This window comes from Erinaceus europaeus, chromosome 15 (assembly GCF_950295315.1).
Source record: "Erinaceus europaeus chromosome 15, mEriEur2.1, whole genome shotgun sequence".
NCBI classification, from domain to species: domain Eukaryota; kingdom Metazoa; phylum Chordata; class Mammalia; order Eulipotyphla; family Erinaceidae; genus Erinaceus; species Erinaceus europaeus.
Genome location: NC_080176.1, coordinates 10,920,364 through 10,933,368, shown reverse-complemented (window position 1 = coordinate 10,933,368; position 13,005 = coordinate 10,920,364). Strand labels below are relative to the sequence as shown.

The following is a 13,005-nucleotide window of genomic DNA, read 5'->3' as shown; positions in this document are numbered from 1 at the left end:
AGATGGAGAGAGACAGGTCATTCTGGCACTAGATGTGTGAATGACTCGAGACACCGATGAGTTTGGTGGAGGGCAAAGGACAAGATGAGTAAGTGTGAGTTTCAGCATATCCGTGAGGGTCCATCTGGAGTTCTGGGCCTACAGATATATGGAACCAGTGTGTTTCAAGATCTCTGATTCTCCTGTTACCAGCACCTCCAGCCCTACCTCATAGTAAGGGCTCTGATGTTTGGAAAGGTCTCCCAGAGAGGTCACATGGCTTGCTGTGGAGCATGGTTTGTCCAGGGGACCACTGTCCTGCAGACCCTCTGCTGCCAGTTCCAGAACAATTTGTGGCCTGTAGGTGGGAGCCCCAGATGTTCTCAGAGGGCATCTGATTTGGAGACCAGTGCCCACACTGAAATCCATCTTCATACGGCCGGGTGGTGACACAGGACATGCAAGTATAAGGTTCTGAGTTCGATAGCAGGCACTGCACGTGCTGGAGGGACACTCTGGTTCTCGCATTAATAAAACCCTTATCCCTTCAGCGGGGAAGCAATTACAGAAGCCAGACCTTCCCCCTTCTGCAACCCACAGTGACCCTGGGTCCATGCTCCCAGAAGGATAAAGAATAGGAAAGCTATCAGGGGATGGGATGGGATAAGGAGTTCTGGTGGTGGGAATTGTGTGGAGTTGTACCTCTCTTATCCTATGGTTTTGTCAGTGTCTCCTTTTTGTAAATAAAAAAAATTTTTTTTAAGTTCAAAACAAAAAAGAAAAAGGAAACAATCCCTTAAAAAAAAACACCTTCTTCCTGTGTTTTCCTGCCCCCCCCCCCTTCGGGGCCACACCTGAGTGCAGAAGGCAATGGTCCAATTTGAATGGCACGACGGCACAATGAAGAATGTTCATGTGGACGTGCCCTTCCTCTATGAATACCAGGTCGGTGATGGGTCCCAACAACCAGAATGTGGGGTGCGGGAAGGGAGGCTCTGGGAAGGGGGTGGAGGGCAAGAAGACATCAAGTCATTGGCTAAAGTCCCTCTTAAAAGCAGACGTTCATTCACAGGCAACTCTAGAACTTTCTCCACATCCTCCCCTAGCAGGGACCTGGATGCCTCAAAGGAGTCTGTCGCCCTCTGGGGCAAAGCTGACCTCCTTCCCCTAATTGATGCGGTGAAATACTTTGTCTTTTCTCTTTCTGGTCTGGCGGCCATTAGTTGACTGTTTATACAGTTAGTGTAACTGTGGTGGACTGTTTATACTGATACCCAGGGCCGGAAGCCAACAGGACACATCCCCTTCCCCCGGAAGCCCCCTGACCACCTTCAGATCTGCTTCTCAGTATGTGACCTATGGCTTTGCAGAAGCAGCTCGGTCGAGCTATGCGGGTGTTTGAGAGGAGGATCGAGTGGCTCTCTCTGGCCAGCAGAAGAATCTGGGGCACCATCTGTGAAAAAAGGTACCTTCTCCGAGGACTATTCTTGTCCTTAGGTTCAGAGCCTGACAGCACTTAGCTGATGTACTCCAGCAAACTCCCTGTTGGAAACACCTCAAGTCACCTCTTAGTTTAAGGGCCAGCAGTTTCTCAGCAGGAACCCTACAAGGAAAAAGTTAACCACCATTATAAGTAACATCAATAATGTCATGTTTGTGTCACTCAGAGCTCTTTCAGCTAAAAAGCAACAGAAACTCAATGCGAAGTGACTCAAAAATAAAATAGGAAACACTAAGGCAACTGAAAATTCAAAAATAGATTAGATTTCCATCTGCAGATATGACTTGGTCCAGGAATTTACCTCCAGCTCTTAACTCTGCTTTCTTCTGTCAGTCTTGTTTTTTAGTCAGTCTTTCCTTCTCCAGGTGGCAAGAGAGCCATCTGAGGCTCCCAGCTTGTATTCTACCATCTTAACATTCACAGAGCTTGGGGTATAAGGCCTGCTCACGAGCTGTCCATTCTCACCGGGAGGGAATGCCGTTCTGATTTCCTAGGGTAAAGACCCTGAATAGGAAGAAAAGGTAGATGTCTGACACGGCCATGATAAACATTCCATAGTTTCCTTATCCTATGCACTGCCATTTAAAAGGTATTTTATTATATGATACCATTTAATTCTCAGTGCAACCCTGCAAGGAGTCCTATTACTAACAGTCTAACAATTTACCTTTCATATACATCTAGGGTCAGAGAGATTTTGTAAATTTCCTAAGGCCACACAGGAAGTGGGCTTTGGAGTAAGGCCTCCCATACCTTAAATCCAGTGGATTTTCTTTTGCTTTCATAGGGCTTCAAACTGACAATGGAGGGGAGGAGGAATAACAAAAGAAGGAGAAAGCAGAATGGGACAAAAGATCTTACAACAGAGGAAACAAAAAGTTTCAAACATTTTCCCAGGAACCCAGCCATACCTGACTCCCCATCTGATCAGATTATCTCTTTTCTATTCTTCCTTCTAAGAACTCAAACTACAATCATTTTGAAACATTTTAGTTTTATTTATTAGAGACAGAAACTGAGAGGAAAGAAGGAGATAGGGAGAGAGAGGGAGAGGGAAGGAGAGAGAGAGAGAGACCTGCAGCACTGCTTCACCACTCATCAAGCTTCCCCTTGCAGATGGGAACTGGGGGCTTGAACCTGGGTCCTGGTACACTTAATGTGTGCATTCAGCCAGGTGTGCCACCATCTGGCATGTTGAAATACCTTTAAATGTATGAAAAGCATTATATGCAGCCCCCTGGCCATCACAAGATTTTCTTCCCTGATAGAACCTTCTGGGAGAGAAGGTCCCACAGTCCCCTCAGCCCGGTGCTGTAAACCCCCCTCTGTTGACCTCAAACCAAGGAGAAGATTTCAGCCAGCTCTGAATTTAGCCAGCAGAATTTCCCTGGAAAAAACTTTAAATAGTAAAATGGAACAAAATGAATGTTATCAGAGAGATTTGGTTCTCCTTTTAAAGCTTGTGTTTCTTTTGAGGGTGGTTGTGCTGCTTGATATCTCTGCGACCAATTCCATGTACATTATTCATATCCAGCACTCCCTGCGCCTGCTGCTGGAGCAGCAGCTGTCCAACAAGGACTGCTTCAACCTCATCGCGTAGGTTCCCGGGGCCCGTGGGGGGCGGGAGGTCGCGAGATATCTGGGTGCCAGGCCTGGGTTGAGGCTTCCACAGACACTGGACCAGAGGGGACATGAGAACCTGGCCATCTCCCTATCTGACTCAAAGGATCTTGTTTGGGACATTGAATAATTAAATGGTTGCAGGACAGTCCCTCTGGGGCGAAGGTGAGAAGTGGCCCCAAAAACACACTGCTTGATCAGCCAGGATAATGTAACTCAGCCCATTGCCCCATTTGGCATCTAAGATGATACACACACACACACACACACACACACACACACACACACGAGAGAGAGCGGGGGCAGGGGGGGGGTCTCAGGCAGGGCCCTCTATGACATGTCCCCAGTCTCAGCTCCCAGCTCGGATCTAACTAGTCACAACATTTGAGAAATGTAGGATTCCAATTCTAAGATTGAGTTATTGAATATATACAGGCTCATCTATAATTAAACTGTAAATATGTAGATAGCAATATATGTTTGTTGTTTTTTTAAATTTTTACTGACACTTGAAGGATTGCTGGAGCTCAGTGTCTGCCTGCAAATCTTTTGCAGAACTGTTATGCTGTCTCCCTAGCCTGGCCACTTCTTCTCTGAAGGGTTCCTGCCTCTGACCCCTTACATTCTGATATCCTGCTTTCTACCCATCTCCACAGATGACATCTCAGTCCTTGTGCACTCTACAGGGTGCACCACCGCCTGACCCCCTTATATATTTTTAATTATATATAACACTATACATAAATAATATGCAACTGTATATGGATTTTATATTATGTATTTAAATCACACACATCATATAATGTATTTAAGCCGTGTGATTTAATATATGAATTTAATTTATAAAGACATTAAATATTTTAAATTAAAAATGTAAATATTATATCCACAAATGATATTTAACTGTACATTGGAGTCATGTGTAACTGAATTTAAATTATATAGGACTATAGATAATTTAAACACATTTTAATTTATTTTTAGTACTGGACCCATATACATATGTATTTTCACTGCTCCTAGCCAACTTTTTCATTCTTTTAGCATCAGATATAAGCAACAGAGACAGGGCTAGATGGTGGCACACCAAGTAGAGCACATACATTGCCATGTGCAAATACCCAGGTTCAAGCCCCCGGTCCCCACTAATGGGGGGGAAGCTTCATGATTGGTGAAGCAGTGCTGCAGGTATGTCTCTTTCTCTCCCTCTCTATCTCCCCATCCTTCTCAATTTCTCTCTCTCTCTCTCTCTCTCTCTCTTAAGTCTGCCAGGAGCAGTGGATTTGTCATTCAGGCACTGAGCCCCAGCAATAACCCTGGTGATAAATAAATAAATAAAAATAAATAAATATTTTAAAAAGAGAGATCTTCCCTTGATGCTGTGGCATACCTCTAAGATAATGGGACTCAGACCCAGCTGCACCCCTGGCAAGGCACATACCCTGTCAGATCTGTTTTCTTTCAGCCCAAATGTAAATTACTATGTGCTACTATATATACACTTTTAAGCTGAATACCATATTAACTCAGAGAGAGAGAGAGAAGGAGCCTATAGGAAGTTGACAATTTTCAGACATTTCACATCACTAGAGAATATTCTAAATCCGATGTCAGTATTATAGATTAATCCGTAGCAAAAGCCTAATTTTTTTCCTAAGAAAAAAATTCCACAGGAGAAAAAAAAAACATTTTTGACAATACCCTCATTCATTCATGCATGCAACAGACTTTTATTAAAAGCCTGCCATGTCCCTGAGCCAGGCATCAGGACTGCAGAAGTTCAAACACACAATGCCTGTCCTCAGGGAGCCAGTGCTTTAGTAGTGGGAGACAGTCATGTCAGGAAGGATGTGTCATGAGGTATTGTCTGGAGATGGGTAGAAAGCAAGATGGGGGGATGTCAGGGGCAGGAACCCTTCAGAGAAGAAGTGGCCGGTCTGGGGAGACAGCATATGGCTCTGCAAAAGACTTCCATGCCTGGGGCTCTGAAGGCCCAGGTTCAGTCCCCAGCCCCACCATGAGCCAGAGCTGAGCAGTACCTCTTAGTATGTACCTTTCTCTCTGTGTTTCTTTCATTAAAAAAGTAAATAATTTTTAAAAAAAAGAGGAAGTGACTTGCAGCTGTATGTTGATAAATGAGTAGGCATTTGCCCAGTGCCAAGCAAGGCCAGGATAATGGGGAAGGAGGGTTTTTCAGGCACACAAGCAGACTGTTTAGTGCAGAACTCTCTCTCTCTCTCTCTCTCTCTCTCTCTCTTTGCCTCCAGGGTTATTGCTGGGGCTCAATGCCAGCACCATGAATCCACTGCTCCTGGAAGTTTTTTTTTCCCCTTTTGTTGCCCTTGTTTTATCGTTGTTGTGGGCATTATTATATTATTATTGTTGTTATTGTTGTTGGATAGGACAGAGAGAAATGGAGAGAGGAGGGGAAGACAGAGAGGGGAAGAGAAAGATAGACACCTACAGGCCTGCTTCACCACTTGTGAAGTGACCCCCCTATAGGTGGGGAGCCAGGGGCTCGAACCAGGATCCTTACACAGATCCTTATGCTTCATGCCATGTGCGCTTAACCCACTGTGCTACCGTCCGACCCCCCTCTCTCTCTCTTTTAAATCACCATTAGGGTTATCGCTGGGGCTCAGTGCCAGCACTCCCAGAGGTCATTATTTCTTCCCCCCCCTTCTATTTTATTGGATAGGGCAGAGAGAAACTGGGAGGGGAGGGAGAGACAGAGTGGGAGAGAGAATGATAGACACCTGTAGACCTACTTGACGGCCCTGTGGGTGGAGGGCTGGGGCTCAAACCCAGTTTTTTGCACGTGGTGATATGTACATTTAACTGGTGCAGCACTGCCTGGCCCCCTAGTGCAGAACTCTTTTAACATTGGATGGACCTGGACACAGACTTCTCCACCACTGTGGCAGAAATTGATAAGATAATGTTGACCGTGAGAGACTGTGCAGCTAGCCAGTCAAAAGAACGAGGGAGGTTTATGTGCACACATAAAAAAAAAAAAAAAAAGTCCTCAGTAAGCTCCTGGATAAGGAAAGAAGCAAATTACAGAGAGTGGGAAGTGTATGATTCCATTTCTGTAAATAAATGATAGTGTACAGAGTACAGAGTGAAATGTGTGAAGAAAGTCAGGTTTTGGGGGTTCACAAAGGGAAAAGTGACACCCTCTTTGTGGGGGACAGGGCTTCCCCAAGAGAAGGGAGAGCAGCAGACATGACGTTCCACACGGAGGAGTCCTGAGCCAGGCCCTCAGCTGGTATCTCCACCCACAGCCCCAGATCAGCAAGGAAATCTTAAGGCCTGCCCAGGCCCGTGGCATCCTAATATTTGGGGGTGTCACCATAATCTACCCCCTCCCTGCAAGCCTAGGGGGGTGGAGGGTGACGGAGCACTGGGGTACAGGGTGACCGTGCCTTCAGCTGAGGACAAGCTCTCTTTCCTCCTCCCTCCAAGGTTTGGAGACACAATTGAAAGTTGGAAGCCGGAGCTGGTTGCCGTGAGCCACCACAACTTACAAAGCGCCTGGAGGTAGGTGTCAGCCCCTGGGTGTCCAAGAACAGCCTCTGCTCTTCCTCCGTCCCCTTCTCCACCTGGAAAGAACCATCTGGAGCCCCTGCCCTCAGAAAGACAAACCCAGGCAGGAATCAGAGAGCAGCCCAGTTGCCCTTCTTTGCCCACCTCAGGGGCTGCCCTCAGCCTGGCCTCTCCTCCTCCAGGTGGGCCCTGACCCTGCGCTGCCGGGGCAGCAGAAACATCCTGGGTGCCCTGCGCAAGACAATGGAAGTGGACTTCAAGGACAAAGACAGACAGCAGTCGCAGGGCATCTATCTCTTTACGGGGGGCATCCCCGACCAGGACATGGTGAGCAGACGTGTGCTGGACATCCCCTAGCTAGCTTCACGGTCTCCCTTCTGCCTCTGGGTGTGCACCCCACCACCTGATTCTCCGACACATCTCATCTGGAGGGTGCAGAAGCACCACCGGGGGGTGTTGTTTAAATCCCTGGTTCAAGACCCAACACCGCAGCAGTGGGGGAAGCTCCATGAATGGTAGAGTGATGCTATGATGTCTTTCCTTCTCTCTCCCACTGTGCTCCTCTCTCTCTCTTAAATATATAGAGCTTAAAAAATGAGATGGAGAGACTGCTTTTTTTTTGTATTATCTTTACTTATTTATTTGATAGAGGCAGCCAGAAGTTGAGAGGGAAGGGGGTAATACAGAAACAGAGAGACAGAGAGACACCTGAAGAGATTCACCACGTGCAGAGATTTTACCCCTGCAGGTGGGGACTGGGGTCTCAAACCCGGGTCTTTGCACCTTGTAACATGTGCTCTCAACCAGGTGCACCACTACCCTGCCCCGGGAGACTGCTTGATTTATTCCCTAGTGCTGTGTTAACAGAATGGTTCTGGGTCTGATCCGGGGCCTAAGAGCCTTCATTGCTTACAAGACCCTAGATGGTGTCTGCCAATGGTGCCAATCTCCAGACATACTTGGGATAACCGGGCTATGGGCCCCAGCCCCACCTGGCCACAGCACACTGTGACCCAGGCTCCTCCCTCCTTCCAGCCTCTGTGACAAGCACTCCGCCAGGCACTTGCAATTAGCAGCTTCCAGCAGCCTCAGCTAGGCCCCTTTTCCTGTCTCCCCCACGCCCCTCCAGTCCATACTCAGCGCCTACGTGGTTGAAGCCTGTGGGGGCTGTGACCTCAGGCTGAACGTGTGTCTCTTCTACGTGGGGGAGCCACAGATGGACACCGTGCCCCCTGCCTGCTACGCCAGCCGCACAGACACGGCCGCCGCCTACCGGGAGATCACCCAGGCCTCTGGTGGCCGCTTCCACTGGTTCGGAGACACGGGTGGGTGGGTTCAGGCTGTGCCTCCTCCTCTCTTTCTCTCTCTTTCTGGACTCTTGTCCCAGTACCAACACAACCCCCTCTGCATCAAGATTCCTGGGAAACACCAAGCAAAAAATCACATTTAGAGCAACAAATTGCTGTGCTGCTGCTGCTGGTGGTGGTGGGAACAGACTGGATGCCCCTTTAAGACAAGCGTTCAGGGCACTGGGAGACAGCTCAGCCCAAGGAGCACATGCCTTGCTGCATGCGAGGCCCTGAATGCAATCCCTGGCAGCACAAGAGATGTACAGACAAAGTGGAACTCTGTGAGTGGTGGAGTGGTACTTTGCTCTCTACCCCCCTCTCATAAAAAAAATTGTTAGTAAGAGCTAGAGAAATAACACAGCAGTTTACCTAAGTAGACTTTCATGTCCAAAGCACCAGAGGTAACCAGGCTCAATCTCCAGCACCACCATAAGCCAGAGATGAGCAGTATTCACATTAAAAAAAAAAAAAAGTAATGGGAGTCGGGCTGTAGTGCAGTGGGCTAAGTGCAGGTGGCGCAAAGCACAAAGACCGGCATAAGGATCCCGGTTCGAACCCCGGCTCCCCACCTGCAGGGGAGTGCTTCACAGGCAGTGAAGCAGGTCTGCAGGTGTCTATCTTTCTCTCCTCCTCTCTGTCTTCCCCTCCCTCTCTCCATTTCAACAACAACAACAACAATAATAACTACAACAATAAAACAACAAGGGCAACAAAAGGGAAAAAATAAATAAAATAAATATTAAAAAAGTAACAAAAATAAAAGATAATATGGGGCCAGGCGGTGGCACACTCAGTTACACACACACACACACACACACACACACACACACACACACACACATGCACGCACACACACACACACACAGCTCACCTCTGGTCCCACCGTTGGTGACCTCACCAGGCACTCACTGGACCAGGTAGGTTGGGGGTAAGGAGATCAGCTCAGCCTGTCAGGGGCCCCCTACTGCCCCTCAGGCCACTTCTGCTTGGCCCTCCTGTGCATGTGGACTTGTCCTGCCCACACTGCCCCCTGACAGTGCTCTCTGTCCCCAGGTATTTATGAAAGTGATGACATCAGCGCCATCGTGTCCGAGGTGGAAAAGGCTCTCAACTATTCCCAGAAGGTAAACCTTCCATGTGAGGCAAGAGGCTTTCTTGTTAGTGTGCTGGTGTTCAGATGAAGTCCCACAAACCAAGTGCCCTAAAATAACGGACATTTGGTCAGGGAGGCGTCTGCGTGGTAGAGTGCACGCCCTGCATGCATGAGACCCTGGGTTCAATCCCTGATATGTATAAAAATGTGGAAGACAAATGCAAATAGGACCCGGGAGATATCTCAGTGTTAGGCCCAGAGGCCCCAGGCTCAATTCCCCAGTACCACCATGTGCCAAAACCGAGTGGTGCTTTTCTCTCTCCCCGCCCACCTCTCTCTCTTTCTTAGAAGAAAAAGAAGAAATACCAAGATAAATAAATGAGACAATGGGTATTTATTCTCTTGCAGTCCCAGAGACTGGGAGCGTAGCATCAGGGTGTCAGAAAGGCCGTGTTCCCTCTGCAGACCGAGGGAAGAATACCTTGCTAACCCCATACTGGCTTCTGGTGGTGCCTCCTGTTTAAGGGAGATATCAATCAATCAGCCAGTCCACCAATTGCACCAGATTCTTCTAAGCAACATCAGGGAAGACTTTATCTAAGACTACCACAGCGGGGTCAGCAAGTCTGTCTACAGTACCGGCAGAGGCATGCGAGCTGTTTTGTCTGTGTGCCTAGTAGTGGATTCCTAGGAAATACAGATTTCCTGCTGAGTTTTATGTTCCTTCATCACTTTGATTGAGAGCAGTTGCTGGAGGACCTTCTGGGCAGTTAAGAAATGTGTCGACGAAGCCGAGGGCTGGGCTGGGGAGACAGCATGATGGTTCTGTAAAAGACTCTTATGCTGGAGGCGCTGAGGTCCCAGTCCCCAGGCACCACCAGAAACCAGAGCTGAGCAGTGTTCTGGTCTCTCTTCCTTTAAAGTAATAATAACAATAATGAAACCAAGTATTAGAGTTGGTGAAATTGCTCACTTGGATAGTAGCTGCTTTGCCATGTGTGCGACCCGGCTTCAAGCCTGGCCCCCACTGCATTGAAGGAAATTTCAGTGCTGTGGTCTCTTTCACTGTCCCCACCTCAATGAAAGAAAGAAAGAAAGAAAGAAAGAAAGAAAGAAAGAAAGAAAGAAAGAAAGAAAGAAAGAGAGGGAAGGAAGAGAAGAAAGCTGCATCACTTTTCTACTGGCATCCCAGTTTTCCCCAGGCACAGGGTGAGCTGGCCGGCATGTGTGGATAGTGAGGCCACATGCAGAAAGAGCCCTTGTGGACATTGAAGCCCAGGCCTCTGCATTCTAGTTGTGTGGCCTTGGCAAGTCCTTCAAACTCAGGGAGCTTTGGTTTGCTCATCTGTCCAGTGGGGCATAAGAGCACTTGTCCCATAAGCAAAGTTGGCCTTGAGTCATCCCTCCCCGAGACTCTCACTCACTCACTCTCTCTCTCTCTCTCTCTCTCACACACACACACACACACTCACACTCTTCCCTGGCACTAACTAGCCCAATGCCTGGTGCATCTCAGTGTAACTGTGTATGAATACATCGTGCTTATTATTAATAGGACTGGTCCATAGTATTCTCAACCTCAGGAGGGCACCCTAGGGACAAGAAGTGTCCAGAGGCACCAGTGGGCCCAATGTCTTTATTGTGTGCATGTCTGCCTGCTCCCCGCTTGGGGGTATACCATGACTGGGGTGTCTCTAACCCTTCCCCCACCCCCACCCCCATCACAGTGTGCCTTCCTAGTGTCCTCTCTGAAGAACCAGGCTGGAAAAGAACAGGACAGCACAGCCCTCCAGAAAGAAAAGCCAAAGATGCCCAAGTCAAGAAGTCAGACCAAGAAAGTTTGTCCCTCCAAGCCCGCAGCCCCCTCGGTGGCCAGAACGGTTTGACTCCCCTCCCTAATAATACGCAGAGGATTGTCTTTCCACCTTGTCTCCTGGTCTTTCCTGCATCTTGCCACAGCCTGGACCAGATCCCCAGACCCTGGGGCCAGAGGGATGGGGGTAGGGTCCTCTATAGTGAGTGACTCGTGGACACCTTAAGCTTCCAGGGGGAGAGCATCCCCTAAGGGGCCTGCACCTCAGTTCTTGGGCAGCTCTACCCCACCCCCAAACTTTGGTTCTGCATGGATGTCCCAGCTTTGTTCCCAGCCCATAACTAGACTCCATGGAAAAAGGCCACACCATGGCTGTTAGCCCACACCGGGGTTGTTTGGGGTCAAAAGCTTCAGACATTAGGGTATCTGGTAGGCTGTTGCTTCTGTCCAAGACCTGACAGGAGCCTGAGGACAAAGCTCCCCTCATAGTCTGTCAAATCTGTCCTGTGTGATAGGTCCACTCCCCCTCAGCTACCAGAAGGGGCTTCTGCTGAAGGGGGGTTTCCAACTCCACAGCACATCTGAGCCTAATGAACCTAGAAGACTCTGAGCTCTGTGAGGCTCCCTGTGAGCACAGCTTATGTGCAGAATGCCAAGCCCCCATCCCAGGCAGTGTGCTGCTCACTCCCATCAGAGGGGCCTGCATCTCTGGGAGACTCCATACAGGCACTGGCCCCATTCAGAAAGATGCTAGACTTCAGGAGCCAGCACCGAGATGCCACCCTCACCTGCTTTCCCAAATTCTGGGATCTCCCTCTTGCACCTTCAGAGGTTCCTTGAGCTGATTGAATGTGGAGAGGCTAAGACCTCACCATGGACTCTTAACCAGAGCCAGAGCCGGGGTCCTGGGTGGCAGCTCCCAGGCCTTCATATGGCAGACGTCCCAGAGGGTCTCCTCAGTTGTCTATTTATTGCCACATACCCATTGTGCCTGTAATGAAGACACACTTTTAAAACAGAAGTGCCTGGGGGGGGCTAGAAGCTTCCTGAATGGTGACTTAGGCTGGGTGCCTGGAGATTGCAGTCCAGTAGGGGGACAAGGGATTTGTGAAGAAAGTTCTGGCAAATCTCCCCAGTTGTTCTAGCATAGTTCCTCACTCTTTCTCATACCCCTCTCCCCCTATACACCTTTTCTCTCTCCCTCCTCCTTTCTTTCTTTTTCTTTTCTGTTTTTATTTGCCACCAGAGTTATCACTGGGGCTTGAATCCACTGCTCCCAGCGATCATTTTTCCTTTCTTTTTTTCCTTCTATTTTATTTGATAGGATAGAGAGACATTGAGAGGGAAGGGGGAGATAGGAAGAGAGACAGACCTGTTTCATCCTTTGTGAAGTGTGTTCCCCCTCCCACCCCTGCAGATGGTGAGTGGGGCCTCAAACCCAGGTACTTGAGCATGGCGGTGTGTGCACTTAACCCCATGTGCCACGCCCGCCCCCCTACACACACACACACACACACACACTGTTTCACCTCAAAGCCCAGTGTCCTCTGAATCTGCTGCAGGAGTTGGGGAAACAGAGCTATACCCAGACGCCCATCCCTGTAAGAGTTCCTAATGGACAAAGTAGGGCTGGGGTGACCTGGGGACCTGCTTCACCACAGAGAACAGGCCACTGATGGGAAAGATGGCCTGTTTTCTAGAGCATTAAAGATGACCCTGACAGAGAGGAGAGTCCTCCCTTGAGGACCCTGGTGTGGCATCCATTCAGTGGCAAAGCTGGCGTCCCCCCAGGTAAGGCTTGGCCATCATCAGGCTCTGGTTGAGGTCGAGTCATAATCGATAATGATGTTTGATGACCCTGACTTTTTTTTTAATGCATAACTGGGGCATAAATTCAAGGCTTCAGGCATGTGTGGTCTTCCTGGATTGCCTCTTCCTGCGCCCAAGGATTTTTTTTGGTGGGGAGGGAGAAGCAGACAGAAAAAGAGAGACACCACAGCACTGCTCCACCACCCATGGTGCCCCCACATGGTGTTTTTTTCTTTATTGTCACCCGGGTTATCACTGGGGCTCGGTGTCAGCACTATGAATCTACTGCTCCTGG

General features: G+C 48.8%; 1 protein-coding gene across 6 annotated transcripts in view; it reads left to right on the top strand.

The window, feature by feature from the left end:
• The window catches only part of LOC103107793 (uncharacterized protein C16orf52 homolog B), a 134,232-nt gene that overhangs the window by 103,580 nt on the left and 17,647 nt on the right, over positions 1 to 13,005 (top strand). For all 6 annotated transcript variants that reach the window (XM_060172832.1, XM_060172831.1, XM_060172835.1 and 3 more), the window contains 9 exons: positions 844 to 924; positions 1,350 to 1,444; positions 2,957 to 3,076; positions 6,566 to 6,640; positions 6,829 to 6,973; positions 7,776 to 7,971; positions 9,049 to 9,119; positions 10,816 to 10,968; positions 12,602 to 12,692. In XM_060172832.1, coding sequence (XP_060028815.1) covers positions 844 to 924; positions 1,350 to 1,444; positions 2,957 to 3,076; positions 6,566 to 6,640; positions 6,829 to 6,973; positions 7,776 to 7,971; positions 9,049 to 9,119; positions 10,816 to 10,968; positions 12,602 to 12,692 — 1,027 coding nt within the window. The remainder of the gene's footprint in view (positions 1 to 843; positions 925 to 1,349; positions 1,445 to 2,956; positions 3,077 to 6,565; positions 6,641 to 6,828; positions 6,974 to 7,775; positions 7,972 to 9,048; positions 9,120 to 10,815; positions 10,969 to 12,601; positions 12,693 to 13,005) is intronic.